A 26914-nucleotide genomic window follows, 5' to 3' on the forward strand; every position below is an offset into this window, starting at 1 on the left:
GCTACATGCACATTACACATATACAGCACTACTGTGTACACATACAGCTCAGCTACATGCACATTACACATATACAGCACAGCTACATGTACATTACACATATACAGCTCTACTGTGTACACATACAGCTCAGCTACATGCACATTACATATATACAGCTCTACTGTGTACACATACAGCTCAGCTACATGCACATTACATATATACAGCTCTACTGTGTACACATACAGCTCAGCTACATGTACATTACACACAGCTCTGCTGCAGACATATATAACATACACAGCTCTGCACCACGCACATCACACACACACAGCTCTGCTGCATACACATAACTTCAGCTCATCCAGCAGCGATCACAACCAGCACAGCAGAGTCCTGCATACACTGAGCAGATGAGCCTAGAGCAGCAGCCCCTGATCATGTGACTCCTCCTCCTCCATGTGACTGATCACATGACTGTGACATCATCGCAGGTCCTGTAAGTACAGGGTAAACACACGGCTCCTGTATAGCTCTGCAGGTGGAGGTATGTTGGTGGGTTTAGCACATCAGGAGCGCAGGGGGCGGTTATTATTTATAATCATTATTATGATTATTATATTACTGAAGAATATTCTAGAATTTAAATATTTAAATATAATATCTTACTGAGGTGGAGGGGAAGCAAAAACATACTTACCTACTACAGGTATCCAATCTTCTTCCTAATTCTGAGACAAGTGCTTGGTGCAGGACCTTCCAGCTCATCCAATCACAGGCTACAGCAGTGTCCCATGTTGGCCATTGACTGGCTGAGTGGGCAGGTCCTGAAATGAGTGTTTGTCTCAGAAGCAGTAAGAAGACGGATGGAGGGACCCGATGGAGCCGAATGGGAGCTTAGGGGGAGCGGAGGTAGGTAAGTATGTTTTTAATTTCCATAGCAGCATAATATATTTTTTACAAAGACTTTAATACCCCTTTAATACCTTCAGAACCTGTTGTTCTTAAAGGGCAACTTCAAATAAGGTATAAGGGGGAGATTTATTCAAACCTGTCCAGAGTTACTGAGGTGCACATAGCAAAAAAAGTCCTCGTAAAAATGGAAGAAGCGATCTGATTGGTTGCTATGGGCAACACAGCATTTTTTCATCTGGACAGGTTTTGATAAATCTCCCCCTAAGTGTCTGTTTGGGAGGGGTATAACCAGTGCTCAAGTCCTGCAGGAACTCATGGGAACGGAGTTCCTACACTTTTTCCACAGCAGGAACGCAGTTCCCATTAGCAGGAGTCCTGCAGGACCTGTCGGATTACTCCGCCCCTAGACATGTTATCCCCTATTCAAAAGGATAGGGTATAAGATGTCTTATCGCGGGGGTCCCGCTGCTGGGGATCTCGGCTGTGGCACCCCAGACATCCGGTGCATGTAGCGAACTTCGCTCCTTGCCGGATGACTGGTGATGCAAGGCAGAGGCTTGTGACATCACAGTAATTCCCCCTCAATGCAAATCTATGGGAGGGGGCGTGATGGGCATCACGCCCCCTCCCATAGACTTGCATTGAGGGGCAGTGACCGTGACGTCACGAGCCTCTGGCGCTGCACCCAACGCTCTAAACAAATGTCGGGAGCAGCAGGGAGAACGTGGGAGTCCCCAGCGGTGGGCCCCCCAGCATCAGACATCTTAACCCCTATACTTTGGATACGGTATAAGATGTCTAGTGCCCCTTTAAGTGGAAATCTAGGGTGAGTTCCCACACTTTTTTTCCCAGGATTTGACCCCTGGGTATAACCACTGGGACCCCCAGTGATCTGCCCGGCGCTGCAGCTCACCCCCAGCACAGAGCGTTGGCAGACACACCCCGTCCATGCATTTCTGTGTGAGAGACGGAGATACCCGGGTACAGCGCTTCAGCTCTCGCATAGAGATGAACAGAAGGTGCGTGCCGCTCCATGCAGGAGGTGAGCCGGGCAGGAAATCGCAGGGGTCCGACTGCAAAAATCTAACGCTTGTCCTTTGGATAGGGGATACATTCTTCTAAGCTGGAAAACCCCTTTAAAGAGTACTTATCATGATGGCTGGGGTCAGGATATATGTGAAACTCATGGGAAATCTTGTATTCGAAGACCTGCTCTGAGATGACACTGTTAAGTCTCGGGATACAAGATTTTCTGGAAGTTTTAACTATATCCTGCTGCCGACCATTATGATTGGTATTCTTTAAGTCTCCTAAAGTCATTGTTGTATAATGTTACATTGTCTCCTCTTCTTCCCTTCAGGTTTCTCCAACCCTGAATCTCTGCTGATATCTATAAGAGAAGTGTCCTTATCAACCATGGAGAGAGACAGGAACAAGATGGCCGACAGGATAATAGACCTCACCCTACAGATACTCTTCCGGCTTACTGGAGAGGTGAGGGATTCTGGGAGTGATGTCACATGACCTCATTCTTATCTATGTAATAAGAGATGGATATGACTGGAGAGGTGAGGGATTCTGGGAGTGATGTCACATGACCTCATTCTTATCTATGTAATAACAGATGGATATGACTGGAGAGGTGAGGGATTCTGGTAGTGATGTCACATGACCTCATTCTTATCTCTGTAATAGATGGATATGACTGGAGAGGTGAGGGATTCTGGGAGTGATGTCACATGACCTCATTCTTATCTATGTAATAACAGATGGATATGACTGGAGAGGTGAGGGATTCTGGGAGTGATGTCACATGACCTCATTCTTATCTATGTAATTACAGATGGATATGACTGGAGAGGTGAGGGATTCTGGGAGTGATGTCACATGACCTCATTCTTATCTATGTAATAGATGGATATGACTGGAGAGGTGAGGGATTCTGGGAGTGATGTCACATGACCTCATTCTTATCTATGTAATAACAGATGGATATGACTGGAGAGGTGAGGGATTCTGGGAGTGATGTCACATGACCTCATTCTTATCTATGTAATAATAGATGGATATGACTGGAGAGGTGAGGGATTCTGGGAATGTATGTAGTGATATTAATGTGTCTCTCCATACACAGGATTACACAGTAATGAAGAAGTCCTCTAGTGGGCGCTGTCGGGCCCCTGTGTGTGAAGGATGGGGAAGAACCCTGAGCCCAATCCCGAGGCCCCCACCTCACTCCCTGATACATGAGAAAATGGATGAACAGAAGATCCTAGAACTGATCAACAAGATGATGGAGCTGCTGACTGGAGAGGTGACACTGCTGGGACATTATACAGTAATGGAGGGGTCTGGTGATGACTGGAGAGGTGACACTGCTGGGACATTATACAGTAATGGAGGGGTCTGGTGATGACTGGAGAGGTGACACTGCTGGGAATGCTGGGACATTATACAGTAATGGAGGGGTCTGGTGATGACTGGAGAGGTGACACTGCTGGGAATGCTGGGACATTATACAGTAATGGAGGGGTCTGGTGATGACTGGAGAGGTGACACTGCTGGGAATGCTGGGACATTATACAGTAATGGAGGGGTCTGGTGATGACTGGAGAGGTGACACTGCTGGGACATTATACAGTAATGGAGGGGTCTGGTGATGACTGGAGAGGTGACACTGCTGGGACATTATACAGTAATGGAGGGGTCTGGTGATGACTGGAGAGGTGACACTGCTGGGAATGCTGGGACATTATACAGTAATGGAGGGGTCTGGTGATGACTGGAGAGGTGACACTGCTGGGAATGCTGGGACATTATACAGTAATGGAGGGGTCTGGTGATGACTGGAGAGGTGACACTGCTGGGAATGCTGGGACATTATACAGTAATGGAGGGGTCAGGTGATGACTGGAGAGGTGACACTGCTGGGAATGCTGGGACATTATACAGTAATGGAGGGGTCTGGTGATGACTGGAGAGGTGACACTGCTGGGAATGCTGGGACATTATACAGTAATGGAGGGGTCTGGTGATGACTGGAGAGGTGACACTGCTGGGAATGCTGGGACATTATACAGTAATGGAGGGGTCTGGTGATGACTGGAGAGGTGACACTGCTGGGAATGCTGGGACATTATACAGTAATGGAGGGGTCTGGTGATGACTGGAGAGGTGACACTGCTGGGAATGCTGGGACATTATACAGTAATGGAGGGGTCTGGAGATGACTGGAGAGGTGACACTGCTGGGACATTATACAGTAATGGAGGGGTCTGGTGATGACTGGAGAGGTGACACTGCTGGGACATTATACAGTAATGGAGGGGTCTGGTGATGACTGGAGAGGGGACACTGCTGGGAATGCTGGGACATTATACAGTAATGGAGGGGTCTGGTGATGACTGGAGAGGTGACACTGCTGGGAATGCTGGGACATTATACAGTAATGGAGGGGTCTGGTGATGACTGGAGAGGTGACACTGCTGGGAATGCTGGGACATTATACAGTAATGGAGGGGTCTGGTGATGACTGGAGAGGTGACACTGCTGGGAATGCTGGGACATTATACAGTAATGGAGGGGTCTGGTGATGACTGGAGAGGTGACACTGCTGGGAATGCTGGGACATTATACAGTAATGGAGGGGTCTGGTGATGACTGGAGAGGTGACACTGCTGGGAATGCTGGGACATTATATAGTAATGGAGGGGTCTGGTGATGACTGGAGAGGTGACACTGCTGGGAATGCTGGGACATTATACAGTAATGGAGGGGTCTGGTGATGACTGGAGAGGTGACACTGCTGGGAATGCTGGGACATTATACAGTAATGGAGGGGTCTGGTGATGACTGGAGAGGTGACACTGCTGGGAATGCTGGGACATTATACAGTAATGGAGGGGTCTGGTGATGACTGGAGAGGTGACACTGCTGGGACATTATACAGTAATGGAGGGGTCTGGTGATGACTGGAGAGGTGACACTGCTGGGAATGCTGGGACATTATACAGTAATGGAGGGGTCTGGTGATGACTGGAGAGGTGACACTGCTGGGAATGCTGGGACATTATACAGTAACACCGCTGGAGAGGTCGGGGTGATGACTGTATCATTGTGTGTCAGGTTCCTATAAGGTGTCAGGACGTGGCGGTCTATTTCTCCATGGAGGAGTGGGAGTATGTAGAAGGACACAAGGATCAGTACAAGGATCAGGTGATGATGGAGGATCAGCAGCCCCTCACATCAGCAGGTAATAGACATGACTATATACACACGTCCTCTCATTATTTGTATGTAAAGAATGAATTCAGTCTCTGTATGTGTTCCCTACAGTCAGATCCAGTAAGAGAACAGCAGCAGAGAGGTGTCCCCGTCCTCTTCTTCCACAGGATCAGGATCAGGTAGATGGAGATATTCCCTATGATCTGTAGAAGGGCTGTGAAGCTCTTGTGTTCAGTCTTGTTTTATCCTACAGTATTATATGCTTTATACTTGTGGAATGAGAAAGGTGGAGATGACAGGATAAAGCCGACCATAGACATTACATGTTGTCTGGATCTTCTCACAGTTTTCTGGCTATGGAGACTGCTGGTTGGAATAAGGAACCAACAGGTTGGATTTATACCCATCTGATCCTTTATTTCCCCCGAGACAAACCCCAGAGGTGTCTGGCAGGAGCTGATCTCCTCCACTGACACAACCTGAAGCCTGTCTAGCCATGGGGGATATACGGTTATTGATCCATCATCTAATATCTATGTCCGGCTTCTAGGAGACCTGCTGCTATGGGGCTCAGATAACTCCGCCTGTCATTTTTGTTCCTATTGATAATTATTGATCTTTTCTGCTCATATAAAACTTTCCACATGACTTCTCCTACTGTCTGATACTTTTACTATATTTATGTCATAGCTCATGAATCAGGCTGAAGATCTGAAGTACATAAATGGTATAAACATTATAGTAAAAGAAGAGCCGTATTTGGAGGACATTACTACAGGTAACCATCCGGGTGAGGAGTAACCACTAAATGCTCACAGATTCTACTCAGTCACGGACTATAACCGTTTGTGATGGAGATTTATCAAAACCTGTGTAGAGGAAAAGTGGTGCAGTTGCCCATAGCAACCAGATAGCCGCCTTTTTTTAAAATGAAAGAAGCAATCTGATTGGTTGCTATGGGCAACTGCACCATTCTTCCTCTGCACAGACTTTAAGAAATCTCCCCATGTGTCCTGCTAGTTAATTCTGTATATTCTGCCAATTTACCAAAATACAGAGTAAACGCAGATAAAAATATGACGCTGTTATGTAGATGCATTTTTGATATTGATGTGGAATACATCTAGAATATGGACATGAAATGCACCGACGTGAAAGATGCCTATTTCTTCTTCATCCTAACTATGGGGGGAGATTTATCAAAACCCGTCCAGAGGAAAAGTTGCTGAGTTGCCCATAGCAACCAATCAGATCGCTTCTTTCATTTTTGAAAAGGCCTCTGCATTTTACCATAAAATGTACAGCGAACCCAAAGAATAATTTTTTTTTAGGGAGAAAATTTAAATGAAAACCACAATTTTGCACATTTTGGAGGGTTTCATTTCACGCTGTACACTTTACGGTAAAAATGACATGTGTTCTTTATTCTGTGGGTCAATACGATTAAAATGGTACCCATGGCTAGATACTTTTATATTTTTGTACCGCTTAAAAAAAATCTAAAACTTTTTGTACAAAATCAGTGATCTAAAATCGCCCTATTTTGACCACCTATAACGTTTTCATTTTTTTGTATATAGGGCGGTATGAGGGATATAGGGGACTATCTATAGCAATCATTTGATTGCTAATACTGTTCAGTGCTATGCATAGGGCATAGCACTGATCAGTATTATCGGCGATCTTCTGCTCTGGTCTGCTCGATCTCAGACCAGAGCAGGAGACACCAAGAGACGGACGGAGGCAGGTGAGGAGACCTCCGTCCGCCATTACAGATGATCGGATCCCCGCGGGAGCGCTGCGGGCGATCCGATCGTCTATTTTAACATGCGCACTGCCGCAGATCCCGTGATCTGTACTGATCACGGAATCTGAGGGGTTAATGCTGGCTGTCATACATTGGACGTAAATGTACGTCCTGGTGCGCTAAGTACCCCCACGTCTTATTAAGATGACTGATGTTTTACACAACTCCCCTATTTGGATAGGTTTTAGCCTTTTTCAAAGAATCAATACTCCGTTCCGTGAGCTGATCTGGAATGGGCGAATGGGCCCAAATTAAAACTAGATTATTTATATCGTTCAAAGCAGGAGGGCGGATTGGCTTTGTCTAACCCAGTGGTCCCCAAACTGTGGCCCTCCAGATGTTGCAAAACTACAATTCCCAGCATGCCTGGACAGCCGTTGGCTGTCCAGGCATGCTGGGAGTTGTAGTTTTGCAAGATCAGGAGGGCCACAGTTTGGGGACCACTGGTCTAACCCCTGGTTATACTTTCTTGCAGCACAATGTCACTATCTCAGGGGATGGGATTAAATGGATTCTCTAAATCCCAGTATGGTTATGATAATGAGAGTTTTATCAGGTAATAATCTAATAATGGCTTTAGAAGCTGGTGAATTTAACTCTGCCCTCCCAATTTTTTATCTAATACACAAAATCTGGAATAAAGTCAAAGATATTAGGGGTCTTGGGAAAGTTAAAGGGGTTATCCACGAAAAAACTTTTTTTTTAAATATCAACTGGCTCAGGAAAGTTAAACAGATTTGTAAATTACTTCTATTAAAAAATCTTAATCCTTTCAGTACTTATGAGCTTCTGAAGTTTAGGTTGTTCTTTTCTGTCTAAGTAATCTCTGATGACACGTGTCTCGGGAACCGCCCAGTTTAGAAGAGGTTTGCTATGGGGATTTGCTTCTAAACTGGGCGTTTCCCGAGACAGGTGTCATCAGAGATTACCTAGACAGAAAAGAACAACCTTAACTTCAGAAGCTCATAAGTACTGAAAAATCTGTAGAGAAAAGAAAAGAAAGGACCGACAGACGGCGCCTCGTGTATTTACCCTCAATAGATCGGGTGGTGGGTGGGCAACCCCACGGGGCTTATAGATGGCCGCTCACCTTGAGATCTATGCAAAAAAGCATATCACCCACGATATAATCTGGGTACTGTAGTGCGAGTCGCTGCTATGCCGATGGGTTGCAGGAGGAAACAAGTCGTCCTGGGAGTCAATATTAGAAGTAGAGCAGGAAAAAACCCTCAGGTATGGGGCTGCAGACTCTTGTAGACAGATGAGGCGGATGCCAAAGGTAATAGGAAAGTCCTCAGCAGGACATTTTTATTAAAAAAACAATAAAATGGACAAGATTACGCGTTTCGGGAGGATCCCTCCCTTCCTCAGATCAGGATGATCCTGATCTGAGGAAGGGAGGGATCCTCCCAAAACGCGTAATCTTGTCCATTTTATTGTTTTTTTTAATAATAAAAATGTCCTGGCTGAGGACTTTCCTATTACCTTTGGCATCCGCCTCATCTGTTTACAAGAGTCTTCAGCCTCATACCTGAGGGTTTTTTCCTGCTCTACTTCTAATAAGTACTGAAAGGATTAAGATTTTTTTAATAGAAATAATTTATAAATCTGCTTAACTTTCTGGAGCCAGTTGAAATATAAAAAAAAGTTTTTTCCTGGAATACCCCTTTAATGAATATACCCCCCTATGGGACAATCCACATCTCCCAGAAACTAAAAAAAACTGAAAGGCTTTGAAAATTGGAGGAAGCTAGGAGTAGTGTGGGTAAAAGATTTGTTTAAATCTGACAACTTTCGGTCTTTTAGAGACTTTCAGGAAGATTTAATTATCCCTGTTAAAGCGTTTTTTCACTATCTTCAGCTGAGGCATGAAAATATTTCCCTCTAACGGCAAATAAAGATCCAATAATAAAAGAATAGAAACAAGGGGGATTGATCTCCAAAATATATCAACTCCTTGCTGTTAGAGGCTGGGCGACGCAGCTGATACCGGCTTTCTTAAAATGGCAGGGGGAAGCGGGCATTAGTGGAGAACAGTGGAAATCAGTACTCAATAGTATTGCTAGTCAGGCACTAGGAGAGCGGGCGAGATTAACACAATTACCGTATTTATCGGCGTATAACAGGCACTTTTTAGGCTAAAATTTTTAGCCTAATGTCTACCTGCGTGTTATATACGCCGATAAGCCGCTGCAGTTCAATGATTTAAAGCGGGTGCTTTAAATCAATGAACTGCAGCGGCTTTGCAGGTGCAGAGACCGCCAGCGCTGCCGGCTTCTCTGCCCCTGCCGGCCCTTCTCTCCCCCTGGCTATGGGCGCTGCTGCCCGTTCTCTCCCCCTGACTATCGGTGTCAGGGGGAGAGAAGGGGCAGCAGCACCCATTGCCGACGCCTCTGCCCCGTTGTCTCTCCCCATCCCCAGTTGCTTAATTACCTGTTGCCGGGGTCGGGTCCGCGCTGCTTCAGGCCTCCGGTGTGCGTCCCTTGTGTCGTTGCTATGCGCTGCACGGCGCGGCGCAAAGACGTCACTCGTCTTAAAAAAAAAAAACTTTTTTTACCCAAATATCCTTGGTAAAATGAGGGTGCGTGTTATACCCCGATAAATACGGTATATATTCTGTACAGAGCATATAGAACCCCGGCTCTTCTTTTTAAAATTGGGTATCGAAAAGACTCAAAATGCCCTCGGTGTTCTAAAGATTCCGCGGACATTATACATATGTTTTGGAGCTGTTTAGATATCCAGCACTACTGGACAGAAATCATAGAGTATATTGGGACTGTATGGGACATTGATCTTCCTCTAGATCTTAAAGGGGTTATCCAGCAAAAACCTTTTTTTATATATATCAACTGGCTCCAGAAAGTTAAACAGATTTGTAAATGACTTCTATTTAAAAATCGTAATCCTTTCAGTACTTATGAGCTTCTGAAGTTAAGGTTGTTCTTTTCTGTCTAAGTCCTTTCTGATGACACCTGTCTCGGGAAACGCCCAGTTTAGAAGCAAATCCCCATAGCAAACCTCTTCTTAACTGGGCGTTTCCCGAGTCAGGTGTCATCAGAGAGGACTTAGACAGAAAAGAACAACCTTAACTTCAGAAGCTCATAAGTACTGAAAGGATTAAGATTTTTTAATAGAAGTAATTTACAAATCTGATTAACTTTCTGGAGCCAGTTGATATATATAAAAAAGTTTTTTTCCTGGAATACCCCTTTAAAACTTGTATACTAGGATATTTAGATAATTTAAATATATCATCTTATATTAAAACAGCAGTTGGGAGACTCCTATATAACGCCAGAAAATTTATAGCGCAGCTTTGGAAAGACTCGTCCCCCCCTAGGAAAGAACAATTGTTGGAGAAGGTGATTACATGGGAGAAGGCGATGTGAGAGGGCTACCAGATAAATTTAGTTTGATTTGGAATAGGTGGATTGAAGAGGGTTCCCCCCCCCCCCCCCCTTTTTTTTTTTTCTCCCATTCCCAGGCCATTAGAGACTATAGGGAGAATTTGAATGCCCCCTCACTAATTTCGAAATATTTTGTTATTATAGAAGATATTATGTTTTCGTATCCTTAATGTATATTGTTGGTCCCTCAACATACGATGGTAATCCGTTCCAAACGACCCATCGTTTGTCGAATCCATTGTATGTTGAGGGATTCGTGCAATGTAAAAAGTGCATTTAATACTATAATATTTAATACCTGTCCCCGCCGCTCCGGACCGCGTCCTCACCGCTCCCGATGCTGTTCCAGGGGCTCCCGATGCTGTCTCGCTGCTCCGGTGTCTTCTTCGGGATCCTCCGACTTCTTCCGCATCTTCTCCAGGGTCCGGGCCTCGCTTTCTGGTGACATTATTACGTTGCTGCGCCGGCGCGGCGTGCGTAGTGACATAATAATGACGCCGGAAAGCGAGGCCCGGACCCTGGAGAAGATGCAGAAGACGCCGGAGGATCGCGAAGTGGACCCGGAGCAGCGGGAATCGGTAAGTGAACCTGTCTGGGATGCTTAAACTGCTATCCGACAGCAGCTTAAATGGTCACTCTCATTAAAACTAATTTTTGCTATTGCGCTCCTTATGGTAAATAAAAAATATTTCTAATATACTTTGTTTAAAAAAAATGAAGTTTTCTAGGTTTTATTTGTGCTTAAAAAAGCTCAAGAGCACATTTTCCCCCATTTTATACACAGACTTAGGATCGAAGCCCAAACACAGGAAGTGCAGCCTGGAGTGCTGAGGGGGGGGGGGGGGGTTTCAACCAACAGCATATGGCAGTTAAGTGTGAGAGGAGCTATGATTGGATGAGGCTGGACACACCCCCCTCAGCACTCCAGACTGCACTTCCTGTGTTTGGGCTTCGGTCCTAAGTCTGTGTATAAGATGGGGGAAAATGTGCTCTTGAGCTTTTTTAAGCACAAGTAAAACATAGAAAACTTCATTTTTTTTAAAGAAAGTATATTAGAAATATTTTTTATTTACCATAAGGAGTGCAATAGCAAAAATGAGCTTTAATGAGAGTTACCCTTTAAGCATTTTGCGCTGCCGGATAGCAGTTAATGCGATGGCCCCGACATATAAAAGCATCGTATGTCGATGCTGATATCGATTTGCGATGGCCTCTGAGAGGCCATCGTATGTCGATTTGATCATATGTCGGGGCCATCGCATGTCGGGGGGGGTTACTGTATATGTTTATTGTTTTACAAAAAAAAAAAGAATATTGTTTATAATGATGTAATGATATGGAATGAATAAAAAGTACTGCTGCACCAGGACGTACATTTACGTCCGTGGTCGTTAAGGGGGGTTAAAGAAGCAATCTGGTTGCTATGGGCAATGTAGCAACGTTCCCCTCTCGATATACATTCTGGGTCCGTTTTGAATTGGATGAACGTTTTGATTCAGATTAGGAGGCCGATTTCCGGATGAAAGGTATAAACCTGGGTGTCGTTACTGTAGAACTGTCGTGCTGATAGATTGGCCAATAGGAGCTGTTTTGAGATGGGGAAAAAAAAGGAGAGGACCTAGGACCGATCCCTGGAGGGAAGGGAATCTATGCAAGGGATTTATGGTAGGCATCTGCACTTTAGGAGTAATGAGGGAGTATAAAGTATGTTTTGGATTATTAGATGGTGTAGAGATACGGGAGGGGAAGTCAAGTGGTTCGGCATGATGTTGGTTGTCAGATTGGGGACGTGACGTGACGTCACGCCCCCTCCATTCATGTCTATGGGAGGGGGCGTGACGATAGTCACGCCCCCTCCCATAGACATGAATGGAGGGGGCGGGGCATGATATCACGTCCCCCAGAAACAAAGAGCTTTCTGAGACTGGAGATGCAGCCCCGCATAGTCCCAGCGCCCCCCTCCCCCTCATGTTCAGACATCTTATCCCCAATCCTTTCAATAGGGGATAAGATGTCTTTGGCCGGAATACCCCTTTAGACATGTGTCAAAATGGCAACCACCTGGTATGAGTCTGAGGGATAATCTTTTTTTTTTTTTCCAGGATGCTTTTAACCCCTTAAGGACGCAGGACGTAAATGTACGTCCTGGTGAGCTGGTACTTAACGCACCAGGACGTACATTTACATCCTAAGCATAACCGCGGGCATCGGAGCGATGCCCGTGTCATGCGGGGCTGATCCCGGCTGCTGATCACAGCCAGGGACCCGCCGGCAATGGCCGACGCCCGCGATCTCGCGGGCGTCCGCCATTAACCCCTCAGGTGCCGGGATCAATACAGATCCCGGCATCTGCGGCAGTTCGCGATTAAAATGAACGATCGGATCGCCCGCAGCGCTGCTGCGGGGATCCGATCATTCATAACGCCGCACGGAGGTCCCCTCACCTTCCTCCGTGCGGCTCCCGGCGTCTCCTGCTCTGGTCTGTGATCGAGCAGACCAGAGCAGGAGATCACCGAAAACACTGATCTGTTCTATGTCCTATACATAGAACAGATCAGTATTAGCAATCATGGTATTGCTATGAATAGTCCCCTATGGGGACTATTCAAGTGTAAAAAAAAATGTAAAAAAATTTAAAAGTAAAAGTAAAAAAAAAGTGAAAAATCCCCTCCCCCAATAAAAAAGTAAAACGTCCGTTTTTTCCTATTTTACCCCCAAAAAGCGTAAAAAACATTTTTTATAGACATATTTGGTATCGCCGCGTGCGTAAATGTCCGAACTATTAAAATAAAATGTTAATGATCCCGTACGGTGAACGGCGTGAACGAAAAAAAATTTAAAAAGTCCAAAATTCCTACTTTTTTAATACATTTTATTAAAAAAAAAATTATAAAAAATGTATTAAAAGTTTTTTATATCCAAATGTGGTATCATAAAAAAGTACAGATCATGGCGCAAAAAATGAGCCCCCATACTGCCGCTTATACGGAAAAATAAAAAAGTTATAGGTCATCAAAATAAAGGGATTATAAACGTACTAATTTGGTTAAAAAGTTTGTGATTTTTTTTAAGCGCAACAATAATATAAAAGTATATAATAATGGGTATCATTTTAATCATATTGACCCTCAGAATAAAGAACACGTCATTTTTACCAGAAATTGTACGGCGTGAAAACAAAACCTTCCAAAATTAGCAAAATTGCGTTTTTCGTTTTAATTTCCCCACAAAAATAGTGTTTTTTGGTTGCGCCATACATTTTATGATATAATGAGTGATGTCATTACAAAGGACAACTGGTCACGCAAAAAACAAGCCCTCATACTAGTCTGTGGATGAAAATATAAAAGAGTTATGATTTTTAGAAGGCGAGGAGGAAAAAATGAAAACGTAAAAATTAAATTGTCTGAGTCCTTAAGGCCAAAATGGGCTGAGTCCTTAAGGGGTTAAAGGGGTACTCCGGTGGAAAACATTTTTTTTTTTTTTTTTTATCAACTGGTGCCAGAAAGTTAAATAGATTTGTAAATTATTTCTATTTCAAAATCTTAATCCTTCCAGTACTTATCAGCTGCTGTATGCTACAGAGGAAGTTCTTTTCTTTTTGAATTTCCTTTCTGTCTTACCACAGTGCTCTCTGCTGACACCTCTATCCATTTTAGGAACTGTCTGGAGCAGGAGAAGTTTGCTATGGGGATTTGCTCCTACTCTGGACAGTTCACAAAATGGACAGAAGTGTCAGCAGAGAGCACTGTGGTCAGACAGAAAGGAAATCCAAAAAGAAAAAAAATTCCTTTGGAACATCCAGCAGCTGCTAAGTACTGGAAGGATTAAGATTTTTAAATAGAATTAATTTACAAATCTGTTTAACTTTCTGGCACCAGTTGATTTAAAAACATTTTTTTCCAGTGGAGTACCCCTTTAAAGGGGCTATCCAGGATTATAAAACCAGAGATAATTTCTTTTAAAAACAGCACCACCCCTGTCCTCATGTTGTATGTGGTATTACAACTTGGCTCCATTCACTTCAATAGAACTGAGCTTCAATACCACACACAACTTGAGGACAGGGGTGGTGCTGTGTTTTTTTTTTTTTTTTTAAAGAAATCAGCTCTGTTTTTCTAATCCTGGATAACACCTTTATAAAAGTTTCATTGCTAAGTATAAAATGTAGATTTGGACAGGGGATGGAAGAGATTGGGGACAACGATGGGAAAAGAAACTGAAAAAGGCCTAGGGACGAGACCTAAGATGCCCATACATCCTAGACTAACGTTGGCTAAACCTGCTGATTTTGGTGGTTTCGGCTGACTGTCTAAAGTGTATGGTGGCCTCCAGACTCTCCGTAGCGCTGAGCATGTTGGATATTCCCCAAGGAACCCTATTGTTCTGGGAGGGATAAGCCACCGCCAGAGTTGTCTGGCTGCAGCTAACCTTTCTCCATAGAGAAAACTTGAATGGTCGGCCATGCCATGGGGAGGTTAGGAGACAACTCAGTTGGCTGACATTTTATAAAATGTTAGGGCCACCTTTAGATAGAAGCTGATAGGGTAATGAGAAGGTTGGGCTGTCAATAGGGATATTAAATTCATCCTCAGTTAAAGGGGTATTCTGGGATTTTTTTATTTGACTGTGCTACAGGGGCTGTTAAGTTAGTGTAGTTCATAATATAGTGTCTGTATATGTGTTTGATGGTGGTCTCGCAATTTTTATGTGATCTTTGCCCCAATGTTCATTTTTAGCAGCATACAAAATTAATGTTGTCTCAGGTTTTCCCAGGTTGCAGTGCTGCCTGAAATATTACATCACTAGTCAGGTGTTGAAAGGGAGCCTGTCTGTGCTTCAATAGGTGGAGTGAATGCTAAGTGGGAGGGAGATCATTCTCCACAGGGCTGCAGGGAATTGTAGTTTCAAACACAGCACATGGAAGGGAGCTCAGCTTTGGGGTGACTGATGTGTGGGAGAGAGAAAAGTGACCTCACACTTGTAGTTGGAGGGAAGGAACTCCAACAGGAAATAGCCATTTCATAAAATGAAAGCAGCAATATGGTGGACTCACAGCAGCCATTTAGCCCCAAGACAAGCACGGATCCTTCCTAAGCATGTCCATTACTGTCTGGCAGGTAAGTACTAAAGTCACCTTATGGTGGAGAACCCCTTTAAAGTTGTTATTTCACAAAAGAGGAATGGAGAAAAGTGACCCAGTGACTGTAAAGGTAGGCCCAAGATCTGGCAGACAAGTAGGGGAAGTGGAGTTGAGGGTGTGGACTTCAAAGGAGGAGTAATGTGTGTGGTAAATACCCCTGATGTTGCACATGTACCCAGTAGCTAGTCATTACATCCTAAACAGAAAAGAGTGATACTTTTTTTTTTATAATGTTTCGGAAATGCAGGACATAGTGCCATCTTTGTTTTTGAGACATATTTGTGAAGAAGTGTATGCAAGGTTTAATAAAAAATAATGGAAACTGTCTTATCCTTGGCAGATGACTGTACCAGGAGATCAGAGGAGAATCTTATATCTTCATATTATAAAGCAGATGATGATATCACACAAGATACATATGAAGAACATTCCATTATCCCAGATATACTGTCAGCCCTTCACAGCAAAGCTCTACCATCTGATCCTTTTAAACCAGTCCTATCTTCCCATTCATCACAGGCTGTTAAGCAAAATAAAAGCAACAGGAGGGGTGTTAAACAAAAAATAGCTCATACAGAAGAGAATCCATTTCCATATTCAGAATGCGGGAAATATTTTACCGTGAAACCATACCTTATTCAGCATCAAACTATGGAGAAGTCATTTTTATGCCGAGAATGTGGAAAATGTTTTACTCAAAAAAAATATCTTGTTCAGCATCAAAGAACTCACACGGGGGAAAAGCCATTTTCTTGTTTAGACTGTGGGAAATGCTATAGCAATACGTCAGCTCTTGTTAAACATCACAAAACTCACAGAGGTGAGAGGCCTTATTCATGTTCAGAATGTGGGAAATGTTTTACCCAGAAATCAACTCTTGTTGAGCATCAGAGAATTCACACAGGGGAGAAGCCATTTTCATGCCAAGAATGTGGGAAACGTTTTACTCAGAAATCAACTCTGGTGGAACATATGAGAACGCACTCAGAGGAGAGACCATTTTCTTGTTCAGACTGTGGGAAATGTTATAGAAATAAATCAACTCTTGTTCAACATCAAAAAACTCACACGGGGGAGAAGCCATTTTCTTGTTCAGAATGTGGGAAATGTTTTACTCAGAAATCAAATCTAGTTATCCATCAAAGGACTCACACAGGGGAGAAGCCAATTTCCTAAACCGTATGGGGGAAAGTCTTTTTAACCAAAAACCAGCTCTAACTCACACCGGAAAAACCTTTTCATGGCCAGAATTTGGAAAAGGTTTTCCCTACAAATCACTTCTTAACTTCCCAAAAAACTCACACAGTCAGCAGCTACTTTTGTCAACTAGTACAAGACAAAAATACAACGCTACAATTGTAGCAAATGAAATAAAAGCAATTTGGAGCAATACATTATGATTAAAAAAAAGTTTGTTATCCAAAAAGCAAATAGAATCCCGAAAACGCACCCATTTATCAGCCACGTGCCTAGAATATTTCACATTTAGAAATAGATATTTATTTGTTATATACAACATCTAACACCTTGTTATCAACTGTTATTAAAAATGTGCTTTTAAAAGGTAGTCCCCTCTCCTTCCATGGTATTGCTATACATTGAATAGTTTAATGTAGTAATATAAGGTTATACTGTTATGAATACTCCACAAAAAGACAACAGATGCCCCACGGGTAAGGTTAAAGGAGTACTCCAGTGCTCCAGCTTTCTGAACATTGTGTTCAGCACACTCGGAGTCGGGGGCTGTGATCATGAGGTCACAGCCACTCCACCTCGTGATGTCACGGTCATGCACCCTCCATTCATGTCAATGGGAGGGGGCGTGTCTGCCGACACGCTCCCTCCCATAGACATGAATGGAGGGGGCATGGCCTTGACCTCACGACCACTGTTGCAGGAATCCAGCGTTTGTTTAGAATGCTGGGTACTGTGGGAGATCGCGGGGGCCCCACAATTAGACATCTTATCCCCTACCCTTTGTGAGATTACCATAATGCAGAGGCTGTCTCTTTGTAACTGGGTATTTCCTATTGGATTTCGTTCTCAAGCTACATTTAACATAATTCCTTGTTTGTAAGTGTGAGGTCACTTTCCTGCCTCCCACACATCAGCCACCCAACCCACTGGAACACAAATTAGCTGTATTCCATTCGAAAGACCAGTGTTTTCTTACCAGGGTGCCTCCAGCTTTTGCAATATTATCTCTCTCCCACCCAGCGGTTGCTTCACCCATTGAAGCAGGACATGCTCCCTTAGCACACCTAACTAGTGATGTCATGTCTTGGCTGCACTGCAACCTAGGAAAACCCGATACCTGTGTCATTTTGTATGCTGTTAAAAATAAATATTGGGGCTAGCTTTTTCTCCTCCCTGCATGGTTCCTATAGTCACCTGGACTACATTCTGCTTCAACACAGTGCCTTGCCTTGGCTGTCTTCTTTCTCAATTGGTAACATTCTATGGTCTGATCATGCACCGGTTTTCTGCTCCCTCCCGCTCCCATTCTTGGTGAAATCTGGCTGGTCCTGGAGGCTGAATGAATCTTTTCTCTTGGACACTGTCTGTCTTGCTGAGCTGACCAGAACTGTTTCAAATTTGGTGACTGATCATGCCTCGGACACCTCACCTCCCTTTTCCCAATGGGAAGCACTCAAATGCGTGCTCCGTGGGGTTCTCATCAAACACAATTCTATGTTGAAGCGGGAAAAGGCCCAAGCCCTTAGTCGTACCCTATTGAAACTGTCCTCCCTCGAATTAGCTCATAAACGCTCACTCTCTCCACCGGTTTTGAGGGATTTGCAGTTGGTCAGACTTGAAGTAAAACGCCTCTTAGAGGCTTCCTGGGGACGCTGGTTACAAATAGGCCGCAGCAATTTTTTTAAGACCATAGGAATAAAAGTGGGCGCCTTCTTGCAAGGGTGCTGCGGTCTAGACTGGCTCAAACATATGTCCCCAGTATTCGATCGCGCTTGGGTCCCCTGGCCATACCACGGAGGACATTATGTCCACCTTCCATTGGTTTTTCTCAGACCTGTATAACCTCCCACCAGACCTCCTGAGGAAGAATACGAAACACGTGTTTAGGAGGCGGCGGGGGTACAGTGATCTTGTAGGACTCAGCAAGTCCTTTTGTGGGGTTCATTTTTAAGGGTGGGTTGTTTTAATTGGGTGGGTCCCATACTGTGTTTTTTATATTGTTCCTTAATAAAGTTTTGTCATTTTTTGAATTAACATTTTTGGATTCTTATTGAGTGCTGGTTGTAGGTCTATAACCTCCCACCCCCTCCCTGCCCTCCAGCGAGCCCACCTTCTCCCTTTTCTGTGCTCTCTGTGTAGAGGCTGGAGATGCTGGATGCTCCTTTCTCCTCGGAAGGGCTGTCTTCTGTCACCAAAAACATTTCTGGGGAAAGAGCCCTGCCTGGCCCTGATGCCTTTACTGCCAAATTCTATAATATTCTCTTAGACTCCCTTTCCCCCTTATGTTGAGGGCTTTTTTTTTTACAGAAATTTTTATTAAACATTTTGCAGTTTACAAACAAACAACAAAACAAAACCACATATCCCGCCCTCCCCCCACCCACAGAAACACCCACCCCTAAGTCCGGTGTCATACCCTCCCAATAGAATTAAGGCAAAACCTCAAAAATAGAAAAATAGTGCAAGAACCGTTCAAAGATTGCAGAAATATTGTACAATCATAACTTAACAAGAGTAAGTTATTTACAGAAGAAGATCATGTATGTTCACCACTCTAGGAAGTCCGCAGCAGGTTTGGGTGAGAATACCCATAAGGGATGACAAAAAAGAACACAGGTAGGGCCCCACTCAGAAGCTGTGAAAAAGTCTCACAACTGCAAAACAAACAATGGCACCGGACGATCACAGGACCACAAGACAAATAGGACATTGAGGGCTTTTAACTCTGTCTCCCCCACCAGTCCCATACCGCCTGCGCCCACTATGGCTCACGTTGTGGTTATCCCGAAGCCCAGGAAAGACCCAAACTCCTGCTCCAGCTACAGGCCTATTTCCTTACTGAATGTACACCTAAAAAATTACTCCAAACTGTTGGCCAACCATCTTAACACGATCCTTCCTACTTTAGTACATCTTGACCAGGTGGGGTTTGTGCCGTGGAGGGAGGCCAGAGACAACACTATCAAAACTTTAGATCTCATGCACTACGCACAATCTCGCAATGTGCCCATGATGATTCTTTCCCTTGATGCCGAAAAGGCCTTTGATCGGATTTCCTGGTACTCTCTGGCACTTGCATCATATATAGTAAAATAGTAACATAGTTCATAAGGTTGAAAAAAGACCATCAAGTTAAACCTATATCCTCTAAGGAGTCCCTACTGAGTTGAGGGGATCCAGAGGAAGGCAAAAAACCCTCATACTAGAGGTAAAAATTCCTTCCAGACTCCAAATATGGCATCAGAATAAATCCCTGGATCAACGTTCTGGCCCTGTAAATCTAGTACAGTGGTCTGGTGCCAGTCTTTGAACCATCTCCAGCTCCACTTTATCTTTACTTAAACACTGGTGCCCAGTACTGTACACAGTATTCTATGTGTGGTCTGACTAGTGATTTTTACAGCGGTAGAATTATATCCTTGTCGTGGGCATCTATGCCCCTATTGATGCCCCCCATGATTTTATTTGCCTTGGCAGCAGCTGCCCAACACTGGTCACTACAGCTAAATTTACTATTAACTAAGACTCCCAAGTCGTTTACCGTGTCAGTTGACCCAAGTGTTCTCCCATTTAATACATAATCCCAGCCTGATTTTTTTTTCCCTATGAGCATTACCTTACATTTATCAGTGTTGAACCTCATCTTCCACTTCCCAGCCCAAACCTCCAACCTATCCAGATCCATTTGTAACAGTGCACTGTCCTTTATTGTGTTATCCTACTGTACACAGTGCACTGTCCTCTATTGTGTTGATCACTTTACAGAGTTTAGTATCATCTGCAAAGATTGCTACTTTACTATTCAACCCCTCTACAAGGTCATTAATGAATATATTAAATAGAATAGGACCCAAGACTGACCCCTGTGGTCCCCACTAGTAACAGTCACCCAATCAGAATAAGTACCATTAATAACCACCCTCTGTTTCCTATCACTGAGCCAGTTACTTACCCACTTACACACATTCTCCCCCTGCCCAATCCTTCTCATTTTATGTACCAATCTTTTATGTGGCACTGTATCAAATGCTTTGGAAAAATCCAGATATACGACATCCAGCGATTCCCCCTGGTCCAGTCTGGAGCTCACTTCCTCATAAAAGCTGATCAGGTTAGTTTGACAGGACCGATCCCTCATAGAGCCATGCTGATATGGAGTCATACATTTATTTTTATCAAAATACTCCAAAATAGCATCTCTCAGAAAACCCTCAAACAATTTGCACACAACGGAGGTTAAACTAACAGGTCTATAATTCCCGGGGTCACCTTTTGACCCCTTTTTAAATATTGGCACCACATTTGCTATGCGCCAGTCCTGGGGAACAGTCCCTGTCACTCTGCCACTATAGATTCTTTGAATATAAAAAATAGGGGTCAGTCTATTACATTACTTAATTCCTTTAGAACACGGGGGTGAATGCCATCTGGACCTGGCGATTTGTCTATTTAGATTTTTTTGTAGGCAGCACTGTACTTCTTCCTGAGTTAGACAGGTGACCTGTACTTCTTCCTGGGTTAGACAGGTGACCTGTACTGGGGAGTTTACCTTATCTCGCTGTATTTCACCTGGCAATTTATTTTCCTCAGTGAATACAGTGGAGAAGAATTTGTTTAATATATTAGATTTTTCCTTATCCCCTTCTATAATTTCTTACTCATCATTTTTTAACCCCTTAAGGACGCAGGACGTAAATGTACGTCCTGGTGAGGTGGTACTTAACGCACCAGGACATACATTTACGTCCTAAGCATAACCGCGGGCATCGGAGCGATGCCCGTGTCATGCGCGGCTGATCCCGGCTGCTAATCGCAGCCAGGGACCCGCCGGCAATGGCCGACGCCCGCGATCTCGCGGGCGTCCGCCATTAACCCCTCAGGTGCCGGGATCAATACAGATCCCGGCATCTGCGGCGGTTCGCGATTTAAATGAACGATCGGATCGCCCGCAGCGCTGCTGCGGGGATCCGATCATTCATAACGCCGCACGGAGGTCCCCTCTCCTTCCTCCGTGCGGCTCCCGGCGTCTCCTGCTCTGGTCTGTGATCGAGCAGACCAGAGCAGGAGATGACCGATAATACTGATCTGTTCTATGTCCTATACATAGAACAGATCAGTATTAGCAATCATGGTATTGCTATGAATAGTCCCCTATGGGGACTATTCAAGTGTAAAAAAAAATGTAAAAAAATGTAAAAGTAAAAGTAAAAAAAAAGTGAAAAATCCCCTCCCCCAATAAAAAAGTAAAACGTCCGTTTTTTCCTATTTTACCCCCAAAAAGCGTAAAAAACATTTTTTATAGACATATTTGGTATCGCCGCGTGCGTAAATGTCCGAACTATTAAAATAAAATGTTAATGATCCCGTACGGTGAACGGCGTGAACGAAAAAAAATAAAAAAAAGTCCAAAATTCCTACTTTTTTAATACATTTTATTTAAAAAAAAATTATAAAAAATGTATTAAAAGTTTTTTATATGCAAATGTGGTATCAAAAAAAAGTACAGATCATGGCGCAAAAAATGAGCCCCCATACCGCCGCTTATACGGAAAAATAAAAAAGTTAGAGGTCATCAAAATAAAGGGATTATAAACGTACTAATTTGGTTAAAAAGTTTGTGATTTTTTTTAAGCGCAACAATAATATAAAAGTATATAATAATGGGTATCATTTTAATCGTATTGACCCTTAGAATAAAGAACACATGTCACTTTTACCATAAATTGTACGGCGTGAAAACAAAACCTTCCAAAATTAGCAAAATTGCGTTTTTCGTTTTAATTTCCCCACAAAAATAGTGTTTTTTGGTTGCGCCATACATTTTATGATATAATGAGTTATGTCATTACAAAGGACAACTGGTCGCGCAAAAAACAAGCCCTCATACTAGTCTGTGGATGAAAATATAAAAGAGTTATGATTTTTAGAAGGCGAGGAGGAAAAAATGAAAATGTAAAAATTAAATTGTCTGAGTCCTTAAGGCCAAAATGGGCTGAGTCCTTAAGGGGTTAAAGGGCCAACACTTTCATTTTTAACCTTTTTGCTATATAGTTAAAGAACATTTTTCGGTTAGTTTTACTCTCTTTGGCAATGAGTATTTCTCTAATTTTGTGGCTTTTATCTGTTTTTTTTACATATTATACATTTGTCTCTATAGCTTTTTAATGCTTCTTCACTGCCGTCCTGTTTTAGTAGTTTAAATGCTTAATTTTTGTCATTTATTGCCCCTTAACATTTTTATTCATCCATATTGGTTTTCTTTTATTTCTGACCCTTTTATTCCCATAAGGTATAAGATATTCTTAATAGTCTCCCATTTAGTGTCAGTATTCTTGTTTTTGAGGACATTATCCCATTTTATATTGTTAAGGGCTTCTCTGAGTTGATCGAACTTTGCCTTCCTAAAGTTCATTGTTTTTGTGGCCCCTCGAGAGATTCCCTTATTGAAGAACAAGTTATAATGTATTATATTATGATCACTATTTCCTAGGTGTCCTTCTACTTGCACATTAATTACTCTGTCAGGTCTGTTGGTTAATATTAAGTCCAGTAGGGCGCCCCCTCTGGTCGGGCCCTGCACCATTTGGGACATATAATTGTCTTTAGTCAGAAACCTGTTTCCTTTATGAGATTCACAGGTCTCAGTCTCCCAGTTTATATCAGGATAGTTATAGTCTCCATTATTATCACCTCATTCTGATTTGTTGTCTTGTTTATTTGCCTCAGTAATTGAATCTTCTGCCTCTTCCATTATGTTTGGTGGCTTATAGCTTATACCCCTATCAGGATTTTATTATTTATATCTCCATATATTTCTACCCATAATGACTCCACATTATCGTTTCCCTCCCGTATATCCTCCCGCAGTGCGGCCTTCAGACTGGACTTTACATAAAGACAGACTCCTCCCCCTTTCCGTTTTGTCCGATCCTTCCTCAATAGACTATAACCCTGTATGTTACCGCCCAGTCACAGCTATCGTCCAACCAATTCTCTGTTATAGCCGCTATGTCATAATCCTCCTCAGACATCAACCACTCCAGGTCATCAGTTTTATTGGTCAGAATTCTGGCATTAGTCATCATGTAATTCAATGGTGTATGTTCAATTAACTATTCTAACCCTTCCCTCCACTCCTATCCCTATTAACTATTCTAACCCCTCCCTCCACTCCTATCCCTATTAACTATTCTAACCCCTCCCCCCGCTCCTATCCCTATTAACTATTCTAACCCCTCCCTCCACTCCTATCCCTATTAACTATTCTAACCCCTCCCTCCACTCCTATCCCTATTAACTATTCTAACCCCTCCCCCCGCTCCTATCCCTATTAACTATTCTAACCCCTCCCTCCACTCCTATCCCTATTAACTATTCTAACCCCTCCCCCACTCCTATCCCTATTAACTAATCTAAGCCCTCCCTATCTAAAGGATAGGGGATAAGTTGCCTGATCGCACGGGGTCCCGCCGCTGGGGTCCCCCGCAATCTCGCACGCAGCACGCCGCTCTCATCAGGCCCCGGAGCGAACATCGCTCCGAGACTGATGACTGCCGATCACGGGGACGGAGTTTCATGACGTCTCGGCTCCGCCCCCTTGTGATGTTTTTACCAGGGGCCTCCTCTGAAGACATTTTTTTTGGTGCTTCTCTTTTCTGCCCGCTCCGCTTTGTCCAAGTCCTAGCTGGTGGTGTTCTTAAGTCGATGGACGCCCTTTTGCGTACTCCTTTCGCATACCTCCAGCTACGTCATTTTTACTCCACTCTACCGAGTGGCCTTCATTTTCATAGTTCTTTGACTTTGTTTGAATGCCTCTGCTTGGCCTCCTCGGGCCCTCAGCACTCCATCTCCATCATCTATGGGTTGCTATTGTCCTCCAGGTAGGAGTCCCCTCCAGCTTTTTGCCGTGCATGGGAGTCTGAGCTGGGACATACTTTCTCTTCTGATCAATGGTTTAAATGCTTTTATTTGTCTCATAAAGCTGTGATTGCTACAAAAGCACAAGAAACGAGCTGCAAAATTCTATCTCGTTGGAACCGAGTGCCGGTAGCTCTCCATTGGTGGTACCAGTCAGTCTCTGATTGTGTTGGCGTTGTGGAATTGCTGAGGGCTCGATGGTGCACATCTGGTCCACGGTCCTTCGGATGATTCTTGAAGTGACTGGGGTTCAGGTCCCACATACTCCTGAGGCTGCCCAGCTCTACATGTTCCCCATGGCCCAATAAGAGGTCTCTTGCCCGCCACCTCCTCCAAGCTGCCAAAACAGTTATCCCCAGAAAATGGAAGAGTCTGGAACCCCCCTCTCTAGAGGCATGGTTCGCGGAGGTGACTCATGTTCAACATATGGAAGAGCTCCTTGCTGTCCTCCCTGATTATGTGTCTAGATACTTGGCTTCCTTGGTCCACTTTCTGCTCTACACAACGGTTTCGAACCCTCTGCTGTTTCCAAAACAGAGGCTCCAGCTGTTGAAAAACAACAACTCACAGTATTGCCGGACAGCCACTGACTGTCAGGGCATGCTGGGAGTTTTGCAACAGCTGGAGACACCCTGTTTGGGAAACACTGCCGTAGGGTATTTTTGTGGCGGATTGAAATCCCAAATTTAGGCCTCAAATGCGTGTGGCGCTCTCTCACTTCCGAGCCCTGTCGAATCTGTTTAACTTTCTGGCACCAGTTGATTTAAAAAAAAAAAAAAAAAGTTTTCCCCTTTAAATTGGAGTAACAGCTGGAGGTGCACAGAGGCAAACTGCTGCATCAATGGATTACCAGATTCTAAGAATGGTGTGTAGTGATCACATCCCAAGCCTAGGGTGTCAGTGTTATCCCCCACAATCATGCACTCCGGGCCCTATCCTGGTTCTGGAGAACTTACTCCTGCTATTCTCCAGAATTGAGTGAATTTATACAGATGGCAGTCGAATATCTATTGAGCCATAATTATTTTATGTTGAATAACTCTTTTTTTTCTGCAGATAACGGGAGCGTCAAAGGGGGGCGAAATTCTCCCCCTCTCTCGCCAACATATATATGTGTTGGTGGGAGAGGGAGATTCTTTTCGCCCCCATTAACCCATCCAGCGAACATCTGCTATGGTATGACTGCTACATCGATGACCTCCTGTTTATTTGGGGGTCTGATGTGGCGGCCGTACAGGGGTTTACGGAGTTTCTTAACTCCAACGATCTGAACCTGAGATTTACGGCCAGTTATCATCTGCAGGAGGTTGATTTTCTCGACTTGCATCTGCGGGGTGACAGGGAATGTGGCAAAGTTATTTCTACATCATTTAGGAAGAAAACTTCTGTCAACTCTATCCTTCATGCCATGTCCTGCCACCCCTCACATGTAGTTGAGAATCTTCCAGTGGGGGCAGTGGGGGCACGCAGCAACTGCACCCTGGAGAGCGATTTATCCAGGGAGGCAGTTGCTGTTGGCAGCGATTGTGACAACGGGGATATCCTAAATGGATGATTTCCAAGGCTGTCCACATTGCTAAGGAGAAAAAACGTGAAGATCTTATTCGGCCTAATGTCAATAAGAACAAGAGAGAGGACGGGACGATGCCCATTGTCTTCTCCACACAATACAGTACTGAGTTTGGAGCAGTGAAGAAAATTATTGATGAGTACATACCTATCCTATACACCGATCCCAATTTTAGGGAAGCTCTAAAATCAGGTCATATGTGTGTGTCGAGAAGATCCCCCACGTTGGGCCAGATGTCACCTGGTTTGTTTTTGGATTGCCCCGAAAGAAAACACACATGGCTTAAAGGGGTACCTCGCCCCTAGACATCTTATCCCTTATGGAAAAGATAGGGGATAAGATGTAAGATCGCGGGGGTCCCACCGCTGGGGACCCCCGGGATCTTGGCCGCAAGACCCACCTGTTGCGGCTTCCGGCAGTGCTGGAGGCTCTCATCGACCACGGCTGTCACGCCCCCTCCCATAGACTTGCATTGAGGGGCGGGGCGTGATGTCACACGGGGCGGAGTCGTGATGTCACGATCTCACGTCACCGTGGTCGGGAGCCAAAGCCTCCAGAAGCCGCAACAGGTGGGTCCTGCAGCCGAGATCCCGGGGGTCCCCAGCGGCGGGAACCCCGGGATCTGACATCTTATCCCCTATCCTTTGGATAGGGGATAAGATGTCTAGGGGCGGAGTACCCCTTTAACTATGTGGACTCTTACAAATGTGGGGTAGCTAGATGTACATGCCGTAGGCACATGCTTAATT

The 26914-nt window shown here is 44.1% G+C and overlaps 2 protein-coding genes across 5 annotated transcripts in view; one reads left to right on the top strand and one right to left on the bottom strand.

Moving 5' to 3' along the window:
* LOC130295068 (uncharacterized) overlaps positions 1 to 26914 on the bottom strand; it is a gene marked incomplete at its 3' end in the record, with an annotated part of 238076 nt that overhangs the window by 187313 nt on the left and 23849 nt on the right. The gene's annotated exons all lie outside the window — the stretch shown is intronic.
* Positions 410 to 18595, top strand: LOC130297066 (oocyte zinc finger protein XlCOF7.1-like). Of its 4 annotated transcripts, none has more exons than XM_056549312.1 (7): positions 410 to 529; positions 2258 to 2391; positions 3032 to 3211; positions 5023 to 5149; positions 5233 to 5300; positions 5812 to 5911; positions 15822 to 18595. In XM_056549312.1, exons 2-7 carry the CDS (start codon positions 2314 to 2316, stop codon positions 16655 to 16657), a joined length of 1389 nt encoding a protein of 462 aa, XP_056405287.1. In that variant the 5' UTR covers positions 410 to 529; positions 2258 to 2313; the 3' UTR covers positions 16658 to 18595. The 4 variants fall into 4 exon arrangements, with proteins under 4 accessions (XP_056405287.1, XP_056405272.1, XP_056405262.1 ...); XM_056549297.1 differs by lacking the exon at positions 410 to 529 and adding an exon at positions 768 to 898; XM_056549287.1 differs by lacking the exon at positions 410 to 529 and adding an exon at positions 772 to 894.

The sequence above is a fragment of the Hyla sarda genome, chromosome 1, assembly GCF_029499605.1.
Source record: "Hyla sarda isolate aHylSar1 chromosome 1, aHylSar1.hap1, whole genome shotgun sequence".
Taxonomy (NCBI): domain Eukaryota; kingdom Metazoa; phylum Chordata; class Amphibia; order Anura; family Hylidae; genus Hyla; species Hyla sarda.

Excerpts from the sequence above, each read along its gene's own strand:
- LOC130297066 (XM_056549287.1), top strand. The coding sequence starts at position 849 with ATGGAGGGACCCGATGGAGCCGAATGGGAGCTTAGGGGGAGCGGAG. Across the intron at positions 895-2,257 it reads GGAGCTTAGGGGGAGCGGAG|GTTTCTCCAACCCTGAATCT; the intron begins GTAGGTAAGTAT and ends TCTTCCCTTCAG. Across the intron at positions 2,392-3,031 it reads TCTTCCGGCTTACTGGAGAG|GATTACACAGTAATGAAGAA; the intron begins GTGAGGGATTCT and ends CTCCATACACAG.